Genomic DNA, 20100 nt, shown 5'->3' with positions numbered 1-20100 from the left:
CAAGCTACAGTAGCTATCAAAACAGAATTTATTTCTCTGGGCACTTCTGATCCATGCAATCACTCAGGAACTCTGGTTCCTTTCCATTTCTTGCTCCACCTTCACCTTGGGTATGGCCAAAGCTGAATCACAGGGCACATCAATGCTCCAGCTCATGGGAAAGGGAAGGGAATGCGGAAGAGCCCCCACGCAGACCCACTGTAGGCACATGTCACTTCTGCGTATGTTCCACTCGTTAAGAACTCAGTCCATGGCTGCACCTAGCTGCAAGGGAGGCTGGGAGTGCACCCAACTACAGTTCTGTTATAGCAGCAGGACAGATTTGGGGAGGCAGCTGCCACTCTGGATTTTATTTATTTTTCTTTGCTCCCTCATCCATCTGTATATTCCCTGTAGGGCCAGGCCCTTTTCTGTAGGAGTCCTTCAATCTCAGCTCTTCCTTGGCTGGGTGTCCTCAAGCAAGTGACTCAGCTTCTTTTGAGCCTCAGTGTCTTCATCTGTCAAATGAGCACCCCTCTCCCCTCCTGGGGTTGGTTCAGTCCATAACCTGGAACCTGGGGTGTGGCCCAGAAAGCCCAGCTCCTCGGGTGTGGGCAGGAAGTGTTTCTCATACCCAGAGTCCAGTGGGGCGGAGGCCTGGGGGGCCTCCATAATCGGTACCTGCTCTATCTCCTCCACTTCCAGGATGGGCGAGTCCCCAGGGGGCTGGGCCTGGGGCACCTCCTGGGAAGAGAAGAGGCTGAGATTCCTCCCCTCATACCCCCCAATTCTCACCTACTCCCCACTGTCCAAGCTTTCCCTAATCCCCCCAGAGGGCCCTGACAAGCCAAGCTTTCTGCTCACCTTCATGTGGGGCAGGCTGAAATTACTGTTGGCAGGATCAGGAACCTTCTCCCAGACCCAGTGGGGTAGTACCTTGTGCCTCAGGTGGACGCACCTGGCAAGCAGGTAAGAGTCAGGGCAGGGAATCCAGGCGGCTAGACACGCATGCCCAGATCGTAGGGTCCAGGAACGTCACAGAGCTCTGAAGCATCATCCCCTTCCCACATCTCTCCCCAAGCTCAGCTAACGCCCAGCTGCCCTCCCAACCTGGGCAGAGACCCATGTGTCCGACAGCCTCACCTTCTGGAGGTAGCTAGGCTGACGCCACAGCCCGTCAGGAGCAAACCCCATATGAGAAGGACAACTGGCAGAACTTTCCATTTCAGGGTGTTATCTGGAGGGAGGGGGGAGGGGCAGAAGAACATTTGGACACCAGGCAGGTGGGGAGGGGTCAGGTAAGGCTCATGGGTGGAGCTGGGAATGGGTAAGGGAGGTGGATAAAGGGGCAGGGCCTATGAATGGGTAGGGGCTAAGGGTGGGGGAAATCTTCAGGTGGGAGTGGGGCTTGTGAAAAGGTCAAGGTCAGGGATGGGGTGAAAGGGTCAGAGACACACATTGCTTGATAATCCACAGCAGTATTTAGCAGCATCAAAATGCATCATCAACATCCCGAAGTCTAAATGTTGTCCACCCCCTGAAGTTCAGTAATGATTATATAACCCCCTCCAATGCCCCTCTCTCCCGGCCCTCTCCCATGGCAGTCCTGCCCCAGGCCCGTACCTGGTAGGTGAAAGCGGAGGCTTGGACCCGGTGGGCCCTGTCCTGCGATGGTGGACGCGGTCACCCACAGCTCACAGGTACCCCAGTGAAGGTCGGGCAGGGTGATGGTCTGGGTGCTGCCACTCACTGAAGGATACACCCAGAGCGGTTGGAGAGGCAGTCAAGTCCCATCTCAGGACCTTTGCACGTGCCATATCCACATGGCTCCCTCCTCATCTCCTTCAGCTCTTTGCTGCAAGGTCACCTTCCAGTGAGGCCTTCCCTGACCGCCCCCGCCCCGCGATTAAAATAGCACCTGCTTCACCACTCACCTTCCTTGCTTTATTCTCTATCCACCACTTATCACCATCTGACACACTGCTTAGACATTATTTACTTTGTCTATACCTTCATGTCCCCCATTAGAAAGTTAGCTCCACGAGGGCCATATTCCCAGCACCTGGATCAGTGCCTGCACATAAAAAGCACTCAAAAATGATATACAGGGGACTTACCTGGTGGCACAGTGGTTAAGAATCCGCCAACGCAGGGGACATGGGTTCGAGCCCTGGTCTGGGAAGATCCCACATGCCGTGGAGCAACTAAGCCCGTGAGCCACAACTACTGAGCCTGCATGCCTAGAGCCCATGCTCCGCAACAAGAGAAGCCACCACAATGAGAAGCCTGTGCACCGCAACAAAGAGTAGCTCCCGCTCGCCGCAACTAGAGAAAGCCCGCGCAGCAACAAAGACCCAACGAAACCAAAAAAAAATTGATATATAGTTGACCTTTGAACAATGCAGAGGTTAGGGGTGCTGACCCTCAACTCTTTTAAAAATCTAAGTACAGTATAATTTATAGTCCACCCTCCTTATCTGTGGTTCCTCTGTACGCCCAGTTCCACATCTGCAGATTCAACCAAACGCAGATAGTACTGTACTATTTACTATTGAAAAAAGTCATGTATAACTGGACCTGCGCAGTTCAAACCTGTTGTTCAAGGATCAACTGTATATTTGAATAAATAAAAGGATGCCTGAGTATCATATCCCTCACCTGCACAGAATCCAGTGAAGGGAAATTCACCCCAGACGAGGGGAATACATTTGCACCTCCCAGATATGTTTTTGTTTACTTTTTAACTGAATTGCCCTTTTTAGTTTTTAAGCCAAGAGAGGAAGCAGCTTTTTGGTTTGTTATAGGATTACAGGAGACATGAATACAGATCAAGATATACTGCCATAGAAAGATGTTCAAGTTAAATCATCAGGTGAGAAAAAGAAAGTTGCAAAACATCACGTTCATAAGCTTCAGGGGCCTATAACATAGTCCTCTTTTAATTATAGGTACATGTACACATAAATATATATGATTTTTAACCTAATGATATCTATATACTTGTGCAAGGCGCAATCATGGCAAAGTATGTTAAAAAAAAAAAAAGTGGGCCTCCCTGGTGGCGCAAGTGGTTGAGAGTCCGCCTGCCGATGCAGGGGATACGGGTTCGTGCCCCGGTCTGGGAGGATCCCATATGCCGCGGAGCGGCTGGGCCCGTGAGCCATGGCCGCTGAGCCTGCGCGTCCGGAGCCTGTGCTCCGCAACGGGGGAGGCCACAACAGTGAGAGGCCCGCATACCGCAAAAAAAAAAAAAAAAAAAAAAAAAAAAGTAGGCTTTATCGGTTAGAGACAAATGCTGAAGTACCAAATTATTTAGGGGTGAAATGACGCCAAAGGCTCTAGAAAAAAAAAAGTGTGGGGATAAATTGAAACAAGATTGATAAAATGCAGAAAACCACTGAAACTGGATGGTGGGTACACAAGGATTTGTTATACTATTTTTCCGACTTTTGTTTGTGCTTGAAATTTTCTATAATAAAAAAGTTTAAAATTTTCAAAAAACACAACTCCTATCTCTATGTTAACGTACACATGGCAAAATATGGAAGCTGCATTGTCAGTATCAGTGAAATGATGAGAATGACGATATACTTGAGTATACTTCTTTAATGTGTCGGTTTTTAAAAAAAGAACAGATAACTTTGGTAATTAGAAAAAAAGGGTATTTTGAATTTTTATTTATTTTTTTTGCTTTTTCTTTTTATTGTATCTATATGAGATGATGGATGTTAACTAAACTTATGGGAATCATTTCACAATATTCGTAAGCCAAACCGTTACACTGTATACCTTAAACTTACACCGTGATGCTGTCAATTACATCTCAATAAAACTGGAGTGGAAAGGGTAAAAAAGATATTTTAAAATGGAATTTGTGGGGCTTCCCTGGTGGCACAGTGGTTGAGAGTCCGCCTGCCGATGCAGCGGACGTGGGTTCGTGCCCCAGTCCGGGAAGATCCCACATGCCGTGGAGCAGCTGGGCCCGTGAGCCATGGCCGCTGAGCCTGCGCGTCCGGAGCCTGTGCTCCGCAACAGGAGAGGCCGCACAGTGAGAGGCCCGCGTACCGCAAAAAAAAAAAAAAAGGAATTTGTGCTCAGAGTAAAAGTTTAGCCTACACCCAAACATATGAAAAAGAAATAAAAGTCATCTTTAGGGACTTCCCTGGTAGTCCAGTGGCTAAGACCCAATGCAGGGGACCTGGGTTCAATCCCTGGTCAGGGAACTAGACCCCACATGCCACAATTAAGACCCGATGGAGCCAAATAAATAAATAAATAAAATTTAAAAATCATATGTAATCCTACAGTCCCTATTGACATTGTGGGGGAATTTCTTTTCATGTTTGTGCCTCTGCTTCACTCAGTGCCGGGTTTTTTTACAAAAATGGAACTATCCCACAAAGTTTTACAATCCTTTTATCTTTTTCACTTAATAAAATATGACAGGCATCTTTCAATGTCAATAAATATAGATCAGAGTCTTCATTTTTAATGGCCAAATGACAGTCTATTACATTGATAGCCACCTGGGTTATTATCCACTAGGGAACCCATGATAGCGTGTGTTCTCCCAGGGGCTGAGAGGGAGCCAAAGGGGCCCATCTGGAGGTAAGGGAAGGGGTAGGCTGATGGGTGGGTCTTGTGGGGGCTGGGAGCAGGGGCAGGCGGCAGTGGAGCTCACCATTCATGCAGACAGAAGGCCTGGTCCCACTCTGTGCACACAGGGTGTAGTGGGTGAGATGGCCCCGAAGTTGGTGCCTTGGGACCTCTCCCCACGCTACAGCAGGGGTCCCTGGGGGGTTATCCTGGAGTCGCCAAAGCACTGGCCCTGCCAGGGGTACTGATGAGAGAAAGTCAACCAGTCAAGTTCTGCCAGGGTTCCAGGACCCTCCATCCTCCAGCCCCACCACTTACCTAGTTCCTCTCTGAACTTCCAGACTGAGGGGGCAGGGGCCAAGCCCCAAGGAGAGACTGCTGTCACCGTGATTTGGTAGGGGACCCCTCCTTCGAAATCCCCTGAGTGGGGGAGGAGCAAAGACCAGTTAGAGTTGGCTCCCCTCCCCGACTCATTTCTTATTTTGTAGGAATCTTCATTTGTGTCCCCAGAAGGACACCTTGATATAAGAATTTGAATGAATGTAATTTATCTGGGAGGCAACCCCAGAAAACACCAATAGGGCAGTGGGGAAGTGAAGCAGGGAAGGAAAGTCACCCAGTAAATATGTGTTAGAGAACAAGTTCCCAACATGGCCAACCAAGGCTCAGTCCTGCTGGCGCACTCTGTGTGGCAGCAGAGAGCACAATCCTGAGCACCATCCCACCTGAGGAGGGTGGGAGCTGGGGTATTTATCCATCAGCCATTAACAGTCATTGGTAGAGGGCTGCATCTGAGGGGCCTTGATTCCCCGGCACTTCCAGCTGTCCAGGCAGGCAAAATGTTTCAGATAAGAAAAAGCCCTCAGGCCAGGAATGCAGGTGCCAGAAGCTGGGAGATAGTCAAATGCTGGACTATGAGTGGGGCCCTGACACCACCCATCACAGTAAGGCTCCTGAAATCCCTTCTCAAAACCTAATGCTGCCATATGGGCTTCCCCAACTGGGAATTTTCCAGAATCGGGGCTCCTCTTCTTTTGTCCATATATACTTATGGGTCTTGGGACTCTGTCCTAAATCTCTCGCTCAACACCTTCTCATGCTCTCCCAAGTTCTTTACACCAAGGACAGACTCCCCAGTGTTAAATCTCCGCCTAGAACTTATTGCTAGACCTGAGACTTGAGTATCTGATAGTCCCATGGACAATTCCACTTGGATGAGCACATGAGGTGCAACATATCCAAATGGGTCCCCAACATTCTGCTCTAAGACTCCCCAACAAGAATCTGCCTGCTTCTCTCCTTTCCTTGGTCCCACCTGGTCCAGTCCCCACCATGTCCCACCTGGACATACACAGTCCCTTCTCCTGGGTCTCTTACCTCCAACCCTTGCCCTCCCAGTCTGTTCCTCCCACAGCAGCCAGGGGGCGCCTGTAAGCACCTGAGTGAGGACACATCCTTCATCTGCTCAGAACCCTCTGCGGCTCCCACCTGACTCAGAGCAAAAGCCAAAGTTCTCCCCAGGACCCACAAGGCTTTGCACACTCTGCCCCATCACCTCCCTGCCCTCACCTCCTCCCACTTTCCCCTTTGCTCATTCCACTCCAGCCACGCTGGCCTCCTCACTGCTGCTCTAACACATCAGGCACAATCCTGCCTCAGGGCCTTTGCACTGTTTGTTCCCTCTTGGTTTTCCCTTAGACATCCTCATGGCTCTCTGTCTCACCTCCTTCAGGTCTTAGTTCAAATGCCACTTTCCCAGAGAGGCCTTTTCTAACTTTTGTTTTCTGAAATAGCTATCCTCCCTCCTCTCCCTTACCCTGCTTTACTTTGCCCCAATTACATTACAGATGTACTTGTTTTTTGTTTCATTGGGTGCCTGCCCTACAAGATGAGGATGGAGATGTTGGTGAGGATGAGGGTGGGGATGCTGCTGAGAGGAGAGTAGGGTGATGGTTCAGGGTTTAGCTTCAGGAGCCTATGTGGTTCAAATCCTGGTTCTACCACATACTTGCTGTATGGCCTCAGGTGAGTTGCTTAACCTCTCTGGGCCTTTTTCTTTATCTGTATGCTAATAGCAGAAACCTACTTTATAAGGAAGTTTGAATGATTTAATGCTTATGGTAAATGCCAATACACATCAGCTGCCATCACTGTGTACCAGTGTCTAGAACATGGCCTGACACACAGTAGGTAGTCAATGAATATTTCTTGCATGAATTAATGATACTTTAACACTCTCTTCTGCAAATCCAGCCATCAGTCTGCTCTCCAACAGCTGAAATGGGAACCCAGGTGTCCTGGGGCCTCACCTGGCAACACAGCACTGAGGTTTCCAGGAGGAAGCCAGACCCAGTTGAGATCCTCCAGGGAGTCACCATCTCGAGCCCAGTCCACCACATGCTCCTGCAGCCCCCCAGACCCCTGTTGCCAAGTCACCAGCAGACCCGAGCTTGCAGGGATGATGCTGACTACCACACCATGAGGGGCAAAGCCTGGACCTAGAGGATGAGGAGGAGAAATCTCAGCTGTCCACTCGGGAAGTCCCCTCTTGCACCTCCAGGGCATTGCTCAGAGGAAGCTCACAGCCTCTTACCCAAGCAGGCCAAAGAGAGGTTGGTAGGAGGCTCCCAGCTTGTGGCGTTGATGGCGGACACCCCAGCCCACTCCGCCTGAGTGGGGATGGAGAAGCTGCAGCATGAGGTCTCCTCCTGGATCACCTCCTGATCTTTAACCTGGAACCAGACTCTGTAGCTCACCTGCACGCAGTGCCCCGAGGTCTGAGGGATGAGGGGAAGAAGTGGTTAATATCTCCCATTTATCAGGCACATACTGTGCTTCTCAGTGAGGTCTCCTGACAAACCAGTCTGTGAAACATTTTTGTTTCACTCTAAGATGAAGATACCGAGCCTCAAGAGTGGCTCAGTGGCAGAGGCGGAATCAGAATACAGCTCCTGAGCCAGAACTAGGGTGAGGTGAGGGAGGCACTCACCTTGGCAGCAAAACAAGAGAAGATACCAAAAATCCAATCAAGATAAATTATATTTTAATGCAATATTTTAAAAAATTTTGGGGGGGGCTTCCCTGGTGGCGCAGTGGTTGAGAGTCCGCCTGCCGATGCAGGGGACACGGGTTCGTGCCCCCGTCTGGGAAGATCCCACATGCCGTGGAGTGGCTGGGCCCGTGAGCCATGGCCACTGAGCCTGTGCGTCTGGAGCCTGTGCTCTGCAACGGGGAGAGGCCACAACAGTGAGAGGCCCGCGTACCAAAAAAAAAAAAAAAATTTATTTTTTAGTATAGTTGTAGTTGAAGTATAGTTGAATTACAATGTTGTGTTAATTACTGCTGTACAGCAAAATGACTCAGTTATACATATGTATACATTCTTTTTCATATTCTTTTCCATTATGGTTTATCCAGGGCATTGAATATAGTTCCCTGTGCTATACAGTAGGACCCTGTTGTACGCAATATTTTAATCAATCAAAATTAATGCAGGGATTTCCCTGGCGGTCCAGTGGCTAAGTCTCTGTGCTTCCAATGCAGGGGGCGTAGGTTCGATCCCTGGTCGGGGAACTAAGATCCCACATGCGGCTCAGCACAGTCAAAAAAAATTTTTTTTTGATTAAAAAAAATTAATGCAAAAAGAAAAACCATGACAAACAAATTATCAAGATTTTAGGGGGCTTCCCTGGTGGCACAGTGGTTAAGTATCGCCTGCCAATGAAGGGAACGTGGGTTCGAGCCCTGGTCCGGGAAGATCCCACACGCCACAGAGCAACTAAGCCTGTGCGCCACAACTACTGAGCCTGCACTCTAGAGCCTGCGAGCCACAACTACTGAAGCCCGTGTGCCACAACTACTGAAGCCCGCGTGACTAGAGCCCATGCTCCGAAACAAGAGGAACCACCGCAGTGAGAAGCCCGCACACCGCAACGAAGAGTAGCCCCTGCTTGCCGCAACTAGAGAAAGCCTGCGCGCAGCAACGAAAACCCAATGCAGCCAAAAATAAAAATTAAATAAATAAATTAAAAAAAAAAAAGATTTTAACTAAAGACAGGCAGGATCTGACCATGCACTTATATGACCTTGTCTTCCCTCACCTTACCTTAGTCTGTCATGTGCAGTTCTTAGGGACTGCAAAATTCCCACTGTTGTATAGAGGAGTAATTATGCATAGCAAAGAGGATAGTACCCTCCAGAGTACTTTGGGGAAACTTGTGAGAATATCTGATTGCCTCAATGACTGGTATTTGATGGGCAAGAGCCAGAGACACTACCCTCTCCTAGAAACAAAAAAATTGTCCCACGTCCCTTGTGACTTTTGAAGGTCATCCCAACTGGAAACTTCTGTAGATGAAAAACCCTAATAATTTTAACTGATCCTAGAACCAAACACATTTTGATGTATAAATACAGAACCTTTTGGGACCTGTTTTTTTTTTTTTTTTCGGTATGCAGTCCTCTCACTGTTGTGGCCTCTCCCGTTGCGGAGCACAGGCTCTGGACGCGCAGGCTCAGTGGCCATAGCTCACGGGCCCAGCCGCTCCGCGGCATGTGGGATCTTCCTAGACCAGGGCACGAACCCATGTCCCCTGCATCGGCAGGCGGACTCTCAACCACTGTGCCACCAGGGAAGCCCCATGGGACATGGTTTTAACAGTCACTGAATTTTGAAATATCCTGAACATATGGGGACTTTCTAAGCACTTTTTATTATCTATTTCCAGCACAATCTGTGTTCTGATCAGAGAATTTTTCAATGTACCCAGCATCACCTCATCCCTTTGAAGTCCTTGGAAACCAGCTCAATAGCCTAGCATGTGGATGATTTTGGTAAATGTCCTGTTTGCATATGGAAAGAATGCATGTTCTGATGTTTCCTATGTGAGTCCATTAGGTTGTTTGTTATGCATATGTTCATATTCTCTGGATCTTGACTTGTTTTTCCATCTGCTTGTTATGAAATTACTTAGAGGGGCATGTTAAAATCTCCCACGATGGTTGTGGATTCATAGAGTTCTCCTTGTAGTTCTGTCAATTTTTACTTTATGTATTTTAAAGCCATGTTATGAGGTACATACAGATTTAGTATTCCTATCATACTGGCGAACTGAATATTTTGCCATTATGTAGTAGCCTTATTTCCCTTTTATTTTCTACTGAATATTATAATACACTGTACACTGTATGCTATAATACAATACACTGTATTATACACATTTTAAAATATATGTATATATGGGTTATATTAGCTATGTATTTCATTTCAGTATAGTAAAGGGGCATTACAAAGTATGTGTTATAAAATAGAGGCACGAGGGACTTCCCTGGCAGTCCAGTGGTTAAGACTCTGCACTTCCAATGCAGGGGGCACAGGTTTGATCCCTGGTTGGGGAACTAAGATCCCACAAGCCGTGCAGCATGGCCAAAAAAGAAAAAAAATGAATTAAAAAATAAATAAAACAGAGGCACTGAAACTGTGAATTAAGGTTTGAAAGCCAAAGAACCTCAGCTCTGCCACTTAGCTGTTGTTTGGTTTGGGGTAGCCTCTCTATGTCTCATTTTCTCATCTGTAAAGTTAGTTAATGTAAATAAGTGTTGTAGGCGAGGACCTGGCACATAGTAAGAGCTCTGTAAGTATTATGCATGGTTAAAGTTAGTGATATTAGATTGTGTGGCCCAAGAAAGTATAAGCCCTGTTGTTTCGTTTCTTGCCATATTTACTGTGAGCCAGGGCCTTGCAATGTCTGGAACACGGTAGGTGCTCAGCAGATTTGCATCAGTGAGGACTGTTTCACTCTTGTCTGTCATCTCACAATGCCCTTTAATACTAGCATCAAAGTCCTTAGCATATTCTGCTATATTTTGTGGAGCTGAGCCTAGTCTTGCTTCTAAATCTTTGCACCTGGTGTCCCCCCTGACTGGAACACTTGTACCCATCTTCATGTCTCAGCTCAGATCTCCTAGATTCAGCCAACATTGGTGGAGTCTTTCTCTGCACCCAGCACTGTGCCAGGACCTCTCTGAGCATCCCCTCCTTGAAGCCCTAAAGCAACCTCAAGAGGGCAGCATAGTAACCTTTGTCTTGTTTACATCATTTTTTTGGGGGGGGGGTTTGGTTTGGTTTGGTTTGGTTTGGTTTCTTGGTTTGGTTTTTTTTTTTTCCCCACTCCTCAGCTTGCAGGATCTTCGTTCCCAACCAGGCACTGAACCCAGGCCCTCGGCAGTGAAAGCCCAGAGTCCTAACCACAGGACCACCAGGGAATTCCCTACATCATTGTTTTTTGGTTTTTTAATATTTATTTATTTGGCTGTGTTGGGTCTTAGTTGCGGCATGCAGGATCTTCGTTGTGGCATGAGGAATCTTTTAGTTGCAGCATGTGGGATCTTTAGCTGCAGCATGTGGGATCTAGTTCCCTGACCAGGGATCAAACTCAGGCCCCCTGCATTGGGAGTGCAGAGCCTTAGCCACTGGACCACCAGGGAAGTCCTCTACATCACTGTTATTTGGGGTTTCCTGACATGTGCAGAGACATGGTCCTCACAACTCACCTTCCACAGAAGCAGGGGTTCCTGTCCGCCTGGTGCCCCACAGATGTTCCCTGATATCCACACATCTTTTGGAGCTGGCAAGGATGAAAAAAGGAGAGACCATGTGGCTAAGTTCTAGCCAATGAGATACGAGATGAAAGATACGTGCAACTTTGGGGTTGTGCTCTTAAAAGTGCAAGGGCAGGCTCCCCGACTCCTGGGGTCCCACTGCGCTGGAGTTGTCTTCAATTTTTTTTTTGCTGTGTGAGCTTGGGAAAGGTGTTTACCCTCTCTGAGGTTCAGCTTTCCCAACTATAAAATATGACAGATGAGAATGGCATGATTGGCCAGACTTCCAGGAGAGGGGCTGAGGGTGTAGGGGTAAGCCCAGAGATCCTCACAAGAGGGTGGTGTCTGGAAGGACAGAATGGGGCTCCACTCGCTCCACAGATCCTCTTCTTCCTCCACTTGACAGCGGCCAGATACCTCATAGCCAGTGGCTAGCTCCAGGTCCTGGATATCAACAGGGGTCAGGGGTATGGACTTCACTTCAGGTTCCAGCTGGGGGAGAGACAGGGGAGAGTGATGAGGCTGAAGATTGAATTGAAAGTACCTGGCCTTATATGTCAATAGGATGACCAATAATGTCCTGCTTTGCCTGGGATCAAGTGGGTTCCTAGGACACAGGGCTTTTGGTTTTAAAATTGGGACAATCCCTGGAAAAAAGAGACAAGTTGATTATCTTCTGTGCCAGGTATAGCAGTAGGTGGCAAATTCTATTATTAATATTATTCTCATTTTACAGATGAGGAAAACTGAGGCCAAGAGAGGGGAAGTGACATACCCAAGGTCACATAGCTCGTGAGTTCTGGAGCTGAGATTCATACCCAGGCAGTTAGATTGCAAAGTCTGCATCTTAGCATTGCTCTGAATTGCATGAATATTCACAGTGACAACTCTGCTCTATATTGTAGTGTTTTGCATGAAAAGCTATGACTGAGACAGTGGGTTATCCCCAATATCCATTCTCCCCTTCTTCCTTTGGAAATAGAACCCTTGAGTATCTGTCAGGAACATGTGTATCAAGAATAAAGACTACATTTCCCAGTCTCCCTTGCAATCAGGTGAGACCATGTGACTAAGTTCTGGCCAATGAGATATGAGATGAAAGATACTTGCAACTTTGGTGCTGTGCTCTTAAAGTGCATGGGCAGGCTCCCCAACTCCTGGGGTCCCATTGCACTGGAGTTGTCTTCCATTTTTTTGCTGTGTGAACTTGGGAAAGTTGTTTAACCTCTCTGAGGTTCAGCTTCCCCAACTATAAAATAGAGATCTTAAAAGCATCTACTATATAGGGATGTTGGGGGTACTCATCAAGATAATCCATGCAGATTGCTTAGCTTGGGCCCTGATGCGTGGCAGGTGCTCAGAAATGTGAGCTGCTTTTATTACTTTTGAGTGTTTACTGAAAACCAGGCTCTGTTCCTCATCTGTAAAATGGGTAGGCATAAAATACATCTACTCAAAGAGTTCTTGTAAGGATTCAACAGATAGCTTAGAACAGTGTATGGCACACAGTAGATGCTAAGGTCTGCTGTTAACCTCGTATTTTAAGGTTAATGTAATAAGCTATTTGAGGATTTTTATTCATTCACAAAAATGTTAGAGGAAGTTTACTGAGTTTCTCAAAAATTCCAAGTGGAAGGAATTCCCTGGAGGTCCAGTGGTTAGGACTCCTTGTTTTCACTACCGAGGGCCCGGGTTCAATTTCTGGTCGAGGAACTAAGATCCCATAAACACACCCTCGCGGCATGGCCAAAAAAAAAAAAAAAAAAAAAAATTCCAAGTGGAATTTGGATTGGGACTGCATGGAATTTATAGATTATCTTGGGGTAACATTTTTAGCTGAACAAGATGCATGTACAGGCCTTCTGTGAGGAATGTGGACAGACTCCAGGGCCAGCTGAGGAATGAGCTCTGAGCTAGGTGTCTGATTTGGGAATGATGTCCCGGGCCCCGCCCAGAGTAGGGTGAGGGAAAAGGGTTCCTGACACTCACCAGCATCCAGGCCATCTCCTGGCATCTTCGGTAGTAGAACTGGCAGACCAAGACCTTATGGGGTGGCCACATAGGAGGGGCCCATTGGACAGTGGCCTCTAGGGGGTCATCCTCTGAGAAGTCCACATCAGGGTACAGTTGGGGGGCATCCGGCTTCACTGAGGAAGGGGAGATGCATTGAGCCAGGGCCTCCAAGACCACCCACCCCACACATAGCAAACCCCCACTCCCGCCTGTTACTTCGGGTTTCGAGGTTCACGAAGACTGGGGGCCAGAGAGGTTGGCCTGCCTTGGCCACCCAGACAAGGAGTTCGTCAGACATGGTGAGCTGTTCCCGTGGAATGGTCACCCAGCTCTGCCCAGTGGGCACTGCCACAGTCCAGGTTTTGTTGGAATGGCTGTGAGGAGAGATGCAAGAATCAGGGCAGCATACAGTGGGCTGGGCCCAGAGCTGTAATAACATATTTTCTGCCTGGGTTCAAATCCCAGTTCTGCTTCAGAGCTGTGTGACCCTGAGCAAGCAACTTAACTTCTCTGTGCCTCAGTTTCCTCATCTACAAAACGAGGGTGATAAAACTGCCTCCTGAGGGACTTCCCTGGTGGTCCAGTGGTTCAGACTCGGTGCTCCCAATGACCACGGTTCGATCCCTGGTTAGGGAACTAGATCCCGCATGCCCCAACGAAGATCAGTGTGCCACAACTAAGACCCGGCACAGCCAAATAAATAAATAAATAAATAAATGTCTTTTTTTTAAAGTGCCTGTTGAAAGGGCTGAATAGGGGAGGGGAACAATGAGATGAGAAATGGACTGCATTTAGAACAGCAAATGTCAGGGGCACAATACATGTTATATGAGCATTGGTTATTTTGTTTACTGAGCACCTATTACATATATGCACATTTACTTCTATGCAACTGCTCAGTCAGCAAATATATATTTCTGTTGTAGAAGCTGGGAACAGGACTATGACCAAAGCAGGCAAGCATCCACTATCCGGAGCTGGTGTTCCAGTGGGGGAGGCAAATGAGAAACTCATAAACATATAACTGATGGTGGTATAAGTGATATAAAGAACAATAAAGCAGGGTGAGGAGGATTCAGTGTGATGATAGGATGAAGAATGACAGTGTTATTTTAGGAAAGGTGGTCAGGAAAGCTCTCTGATGAGACATTTGAATAAAAGCCTGAAGGATGTGGTGTGGAACCACGCAATACCTGGGGAAGAGCATTTTAGGAAGAGGGAGCAGCTGGTGCAAAGGTCCTGAGGCCAAACTGTGCCTGGTGTTTTACGAAGAACAGTGGGGAGGAGGCTTGTCCTCTGGAGTAGAGTGAGCGAGAAAGTGGGAGGAGGTGAGGGCAGGGAGGTGACAAGCAAATTATACAAGGCCCGATGGGCTGCAGGAAGGATTTCGGCTTTTACCCTGAGTGAGGTGGGAGCCCTGGAGGGCTGTGAGCTGGGGAGGGACATGTCCTGATTCAGAAGTTCACAGGTGCGGGACTTCCCTGGTGGTCCAGTGGTTAAGAATCCGCTTGCCGATGCAGGGGACAGGGGTTCGAGCCCTGGTCCGGTAAGATCCCACATGCCCCGCAGAGCAAGTAAGCCCGCGAGCCACAAATACTGAGCCTGCGTGCCACAACTACTGAATACTGCGCGCCTAGAGCCTGTGCTCTGCAACAAGAGAAGCCACCGCGATGAGAAGCCCACGCACCGCAAAGAAGAGTAGCCCCCAATCGCCACAACTAGAGAAAGTCCGCGCACAGCAATGAAGACCCAACGCAGCCAAAAATAAAATAAATTAAAAAAAAAAAAAAAAAAAAAAAGACTCCGTGCTCCCAATTCAGGGGGCCCGGGTTCGATCCCTGGTCAGGGAACTAGATCCCGCATGCCGCAATGAAGATCCCACATGCTGCCAGTACAGCCAAATAAATAAATATTAAAAAAATAAATAAAACAGAAGTTCACAGGTGTCCTCTGGATGCTGTGGTGGAGAACAGACTGTGGGGCTAAGGGTGGAAACCGAGTCCAGGGAGGTGACTGCACGGTCCAGGCCAGCGATGATAGGGACTGGATTATGGTGGGTGCTGAGGAAGTGAGGAGTGCCAGATTCTGGATAATGTAGAAGGTAGAGCTGGTAAGGCCTGCTGATGGATCAGATGTGGGTGACAGAGAGAGAGAGAGAGGAGTTGAGGACATCCCAAAGGGTTGGATTTAAAAGGTTCAAATCAAGGTCTTCAGAAAAAAACAACAAAAACACATGTGTTATGTTATGCTGCTGGTAGGAACATAAAACGGCATAGCTGTTGTGGAAAACAGTTAGGTGGTTCCTCAAAAAGTTAAACACAGAACTGCCATGTGACCCAGCAATTTTACTGCTAGGCATATACCCCGAAGAACTGAAAACAAGGACTCAAAAACTTGTACACATTATGTTCAAAGCAGTGCTAGTCACGATCGCCCAATTGCAATTGCCCAATGGTGGAAACAACCCAAATGTCCATCAACAGATGAGTGGATGAACATAGTATATCCATACAGTGGAATATTGTTCAGCCACAAAAAGGAACGAAGTTCTGATTGGCTACGATATAAATGAACCTGAAAAACATGCTAAGTGAAAGAAGCCAGATACAAAAGACCACATGCCATATGATCCCATTTATGTGAAATGTCCAGAAAAGGCAAATTCAGAGACAGAAAGTAGATTAGTAGTTGCCAGGGAATAGGGAGTGACTGCTGTTGGGGATGGAACTTCGTTTTGGGGTGATGGACATGTTTTGGAACTAGATAGAGGCACTGGTTGCACAACATTGTGAATGTACTAAATGCCACTGAACTGTTCACTTGCAAATGGTTTATTTCATGTTATGTGAATTTCACCTCGTTAAAAAAAAGGGGGAAGACCTTCTCTTACTCCTTCATTCTCTACCAATTAAAACCCTAGGCACCCCCCTTCTGGACATGGATGGTGGTGATGGTTGCACAACAATGTGACTGTACTTAATTCCACTGAACTGTACACTTAAAAAAGGCTGAGAAAAAAAGGTGGTAAATTTTATGTGTATTTTACCATCGTTAAAAAAAAAAGAGACCAGCCTCCCATCCCAGTTCCCATCTTCAAATGTTCCTCTCCTTCTCCTCTCACTTAGCCAAATTGGAAATGAATTTGTGTTTCCAGGTGTGATTCATTGTGAAGCAACATCAGTCACCCCCTCAGAATGTGGGCTCCACAAGGCTTTCTGTGTCTCTTTCACTGCTCCATCCCCGGAACCAGACCAAATGATCTTTTCATATGCTCAGAGAGGTTAAGCTATTTGCCTAAGGTCACACAGCAATAAAAACAGCTTCTAATCATTAAGCATTTTCTTTCCCAAGTGCCTAACTCATTGAATTCTCAGAACCAGCCTTGAGAGGCAGGTTCCATTATTATCACTACTTGATAGAGGAAGAAACAGAGGCTCAGAGAGGAAAAGTGACTGGTCTAGGGTAACACAGCAAGGAAATGAGGGAACTTGGAATTGAAGGGCTTGAGAGTGGGGCAGGACTGGGGGATGCGGGTGGGCAGGACTAATGGGTCCTCTCAGCCTGAGAAGTCTAAACCTGAGTGGTCACTCTTCCAAAGCCTCTGTTTCCCCAAATCACTCCATTGTACTCACTACTTCTGGCTCTGGAGGTACAGCGTGGAAGGGGCTCCCAAGTCCCCAAGAGGCTCCCATGAGCAGTTCAAGTCGCCCAAGGGTCCAAATCCATAGCACTGCAATGGCCCAGGGCTGCCTGGAGAGAGAGGAGGGAGGGTCCGAGGGAAGGGGGTCAATTCCCCCAGCCGCCCTCACACCCCAGAACTTGAACTCCCCCCCACCCCTTATGGAAGTGAGCAGCAGGAAGGGGGCGCTGGGCACCGTTCCCCAGGCTTCGGGCGTAACTCCTCCCCTCCCTCTACCAGCCACATCCTGTTACCATCCGAAGAGCCCTTTCCCCTACCACCCGCCAACCCCGGACCCTGGCTCCCACCTCGCTGCCACCCATTCCCCAACTCCTCTCATCGCCCGGCCCCTGCCCCGGGGGGTAGCAGAGTGGCATCCGGATCTTTGTCATTCATTCCACAAACTTGCGGTTCACCCTGGAGGATGTGCGCTTTCGCGGAGCGCGGCGGCAGAGCGCCGACACGAGTTCGCTCCGTAACTCACCCTGGGGCCGAGTCCTGCAGAACAGCAGCATCAACAGAGGCAGCAGAACCAGCTTCGGCCGCGACCGCGGCGGGAAGGGGGCGGCCCGGGTTCCCCGCATGGCGTCCCCGCGCCCCCAGTCCGGCCCGGCCCGGCCCTGCCCGGCCCAGCGCTGCAGCGCCGCCCGCTTAGCTCTCGGTGTCCAGCGCCCGAGCAGCAACAGGAAGAGGAGCCACCCCTCCTAGCCGCCTCCGCACCTTGCGCTTCGGCTCCCCGCCCCTTCGCTGCCTCGGAAAGTCCCTCGCCCGGGCTGAGGAGGGGTAGTGGGGGATGGGCGGCGCTGAGGAGTGGCCGAGCTCCGCAGACACCTGCCCCTCCCCCCCGCCCCCCAAACAGGCTGCCGAGTCCTTTGGAACTGTTTATCTTTGGGGTTGGAGAAGGTTCTGATCCGTTCCCCCCACTGAGCTTCCCACCCCAGGATATGAAGGGAACCCAGGGGTCCCTCCACCAACCCTGGGGTCCACAGCTTTAGAACCCCCAGGAGGCGAGGTCGGAGGGAGAGGGGCTGGCAGAGAGGGGGAAGGGAGCGGGCAAAGGCTGGAATCGGGCGGCGGTATAATTGGGGCTGGCAAGGGGACAGTGGCCACAGTTGGGACAGGAGAGAGTCACAGTTTGGGTAAGGGTCTCGGTGTGGCCAGTTTGGGTAGAGTAGGGGCATCCACTGCAGCAGGAGACAGTATAGGGCAGGAAAGGCATGATATGGGCTGCGGAGAGGTCAGGGTCCCCATTTGGCCAGGTAGGGGCACAGCTTGCTCAGGGTCAGGTTAGGCAGGCTGCTCAAAGGTCAGGGTTGGGTGGGGGGACTCTGTCCAAGTCCACAGTGCCTGACCTCTGAGACTTGCTGATGAATGAATGCATGAGGGGCCAGAAACAGGTGCCCAGCTGGATACTGGTTAGGTGGATGGCAGGGCTGGGGCGTTCACCCTGGTGCTCCCTGGCTGTCCAGTTCCCCTTCTAGCAGAGGCTGCTGATTTCACTCTTGCTGCACCCGCACTTGCAGCAGTTGCTGGAGAGGCCAGCCAGGTCATCGCGGCTGCCCCGCAGAGCCCCTGGGGTGCCCTGCCAGCCCGGTCAGCCTCCATAGAAGGCCTGGAGGGACTTGGTCAGGGCCAGCCACTCGCTGGAGGCCACTGCCTCATCCAGCTCGCTGTCTGCATTGGAGTCTGCGTCTGGGAAGGCATCCCCTGCAAAAGATGAAAAGAGTTAGTGCTTGGGACTCTGTCATACCCAGAGTCCGGGCTCCTGGCTGGTCCAGCTACTTCTCTGTTCTTGTGACTCAGCCTCCTGAGTAAAGATTTTGATTCCACTCAGGCCTGGGTTCCCACTTTGATGGGCAGCTTACTCAACCTCATTGAGCTTGACTTTCCTCTTCTGTCATATCTTTTCCCCTACTATTTATTTACTGAGGACCTGATGGTTAAGAACATGTGTTTGGGAGCTGAACTGACTGAGCACCAGTCCCATTATCATCTCTCAGCTTCCGTTTCCTTGTCGGCAAAACGGGGATAGTAATAACTCCTACCTTCTAGGGTTTTTATACAGAGTAGATGACTTAATTAATACCCATTTAAAAAAAAAAAACTTAGAATAGTGTCTGGCATATGGTAGGCACTCAACTTTGTCCTAATCTGTTTTCACTCAATTTTGCCGCTTAACAAACCTGCAAGATACAGGGGCTGTGCCTCCCTTTTGCAGATAAAGAGGATCAGGGGAGGAAAGCAACTTGGTAGGAGGGTCACCTACTAGGTGGCAAATCTAGCCTTGTACTCACCACACCCCTCACACTCCCTTCCCTGAAGGCTTGGAAAGCACTTTAGTTTTGGCTTCTGAAAGGCACTTCCCAGTGTTGTGCAAAGAGCAGCCTTGCCTAATGCAGGGCACAGGGCTCCCAAGTAGCAGCAGACTTTTAGCTGGTGTGGATGGCTTACTGCCCTTCCCCCATCCGGCTCCCCCAGCCTTGACACAGCTTTGAGGGCCTGGCCCATCTCCCCAGCTGCATGTGGTGGAGGAGGGACTCTCCTGCCCCAGCCCCTCATCTCACCTCCGTCCCTGGCTCCTTGGACCCATCTTGTGTCCTGTCAATGCCCCTAACACACACACAGCACCTCCCCAGCCTCACCCATAGCTTCATAGGCCAGGATGTCTGACCGTCTCCACCGGGAGCCCCCACAGGTGAAGATGACTGCTCGGATGAATTCATGGCTGCAAAGCTTCACTCCGTAGGGTGCTGCCTGGGCCTCGGTCCACAGCTCCCCAGCCAGCACCCCCATGGCCAGCAGCAGCAGCAGAGGACGTTTGGCCATGCTGGACAGGGCTGCCTGAGATGTGAGAGGTGGCACAGCAAGGCAGCTTCCTGTGGTTGGTGCCTCCACCGCCTCCTGGCCCCCCATTTATACATCTTAGCTCCCCCCGCCTGTCATGGAGGAGCAAAGTGACCTCCTTTATCTCCACTAGCAGAGAGGAGGCAGGCACGCGGCCCCCTCCACCCCTCCAGCACTGACCTTTCCTGTTTCCCAGACCAAGCGATAACCTTTCGCCAGGGATGGGGTGACGTGGTCCAGCTCACTGTCATCTTCAACAGAAAGAAGTGAGAAGGCCTCCACTTAGCAGAGACCGGGAACCCAGACCCCCACCAGACCGGGAGAGAGGGCACAGCCAGCCCCCCATCACCACCATACTGCTAGGGTCCCAGGCCTTCTCCGTAATAACA

General features: G+C 49.5%; 2 protein-coding genes across 2 annotated transcripts; both read right to left on the bottom strand.

Moving 5' to 3' along the window:
* Positions 1-20: 20 nt before the first annotated feature.
* Positions 21-17613, bottom strand: IL27RA (interleukin 27 receptor subunit alpha). Its single transcript, XM_060094046.1, has 14 exons — positions 17352-17613; positions 16821-16938; positions 13405-13562; positions 13165-13322; positions 11508-11667; positions 11128-11201; positions 7169-7352; positions 6885-7073; positions 4894-4995; positions 4661-4819; positions 1603-1728; positions 1123-1216; positions 844-937; positions 21-723 (listed from the first exon to the last, which is right to left on the bottom strand). The coding sequence occupies exons 1-14, from the start codon at positions 17449-17451 to the stop codon at positions 430-432; spliced, it is 2010 nt and encodes a 669-aa protein (XP_059950029.1). The 5' UTR covers positions 17452-17613; the 3' UTR covers positions 21-429.
* Positions 17614-18344: 731 nt separating this feature from the next.
* Positions 18345-19788, bottom strand: RLN3 (relaxin 3). The gene is given in 2 exon segments (XM_060094047.1): positions 18345-18574; positions 19510-19788. Coding segments are annotated over 2 exon segments (501 nt in total). The 5' UTR covers positions 19781-19788.
* Between the last annotated feature and the right edge of the window lie 312 nt (positions 19789-20100).

Source organism: Mesoplodon densirostris, chromosome 3 (genome assembly GCF_025265405.1).
Source record: "Mesoplodon densirostris isolate mMesDen1 chromosome 3, mMesDen1 primary haplotype, whole genome shotgun sequence".
Classification (NCBI taxonomy): domain Eukaryota; kingdom Metazoa; phylum Chordata; class Mammalia; order Artiodactyla; family Ziphiidae; genus Mesoplodon; species Mesoplodon densirostris.
This window is presented reverse-complemented; position numbering and strand designations above follow the sequence as displayed.

What these genes read in the sequence shown, in the direction of transcription:
- IL27RA (XM_060094046.1), bottom strand. Translation starts at nt 17,451, where the DNA reads ATGCGGGGAACCCGGGCCGCCCCCTTCCCGCCGCGGTCGCGGCCGAAG. An exon ending in AGGAGATGGCCTGGATGCTG is followed by an intron (nt 11,668 to 13,164) that starts GTGAGTGTCAGG and finishes TCTCTCCCCCAG; the next exon opens with CTGGAACCTGAAGTGAAGTC. An exon ending in CCTCAGTGCTGTGTTGCCAG is followed by an intron (nt 4,996 to 6,884) that starts GTGAGGCCCCAG and finishes TCCCCCACTCAG; the next exon opens with GGGATTTCGAAGGAGGGGTC.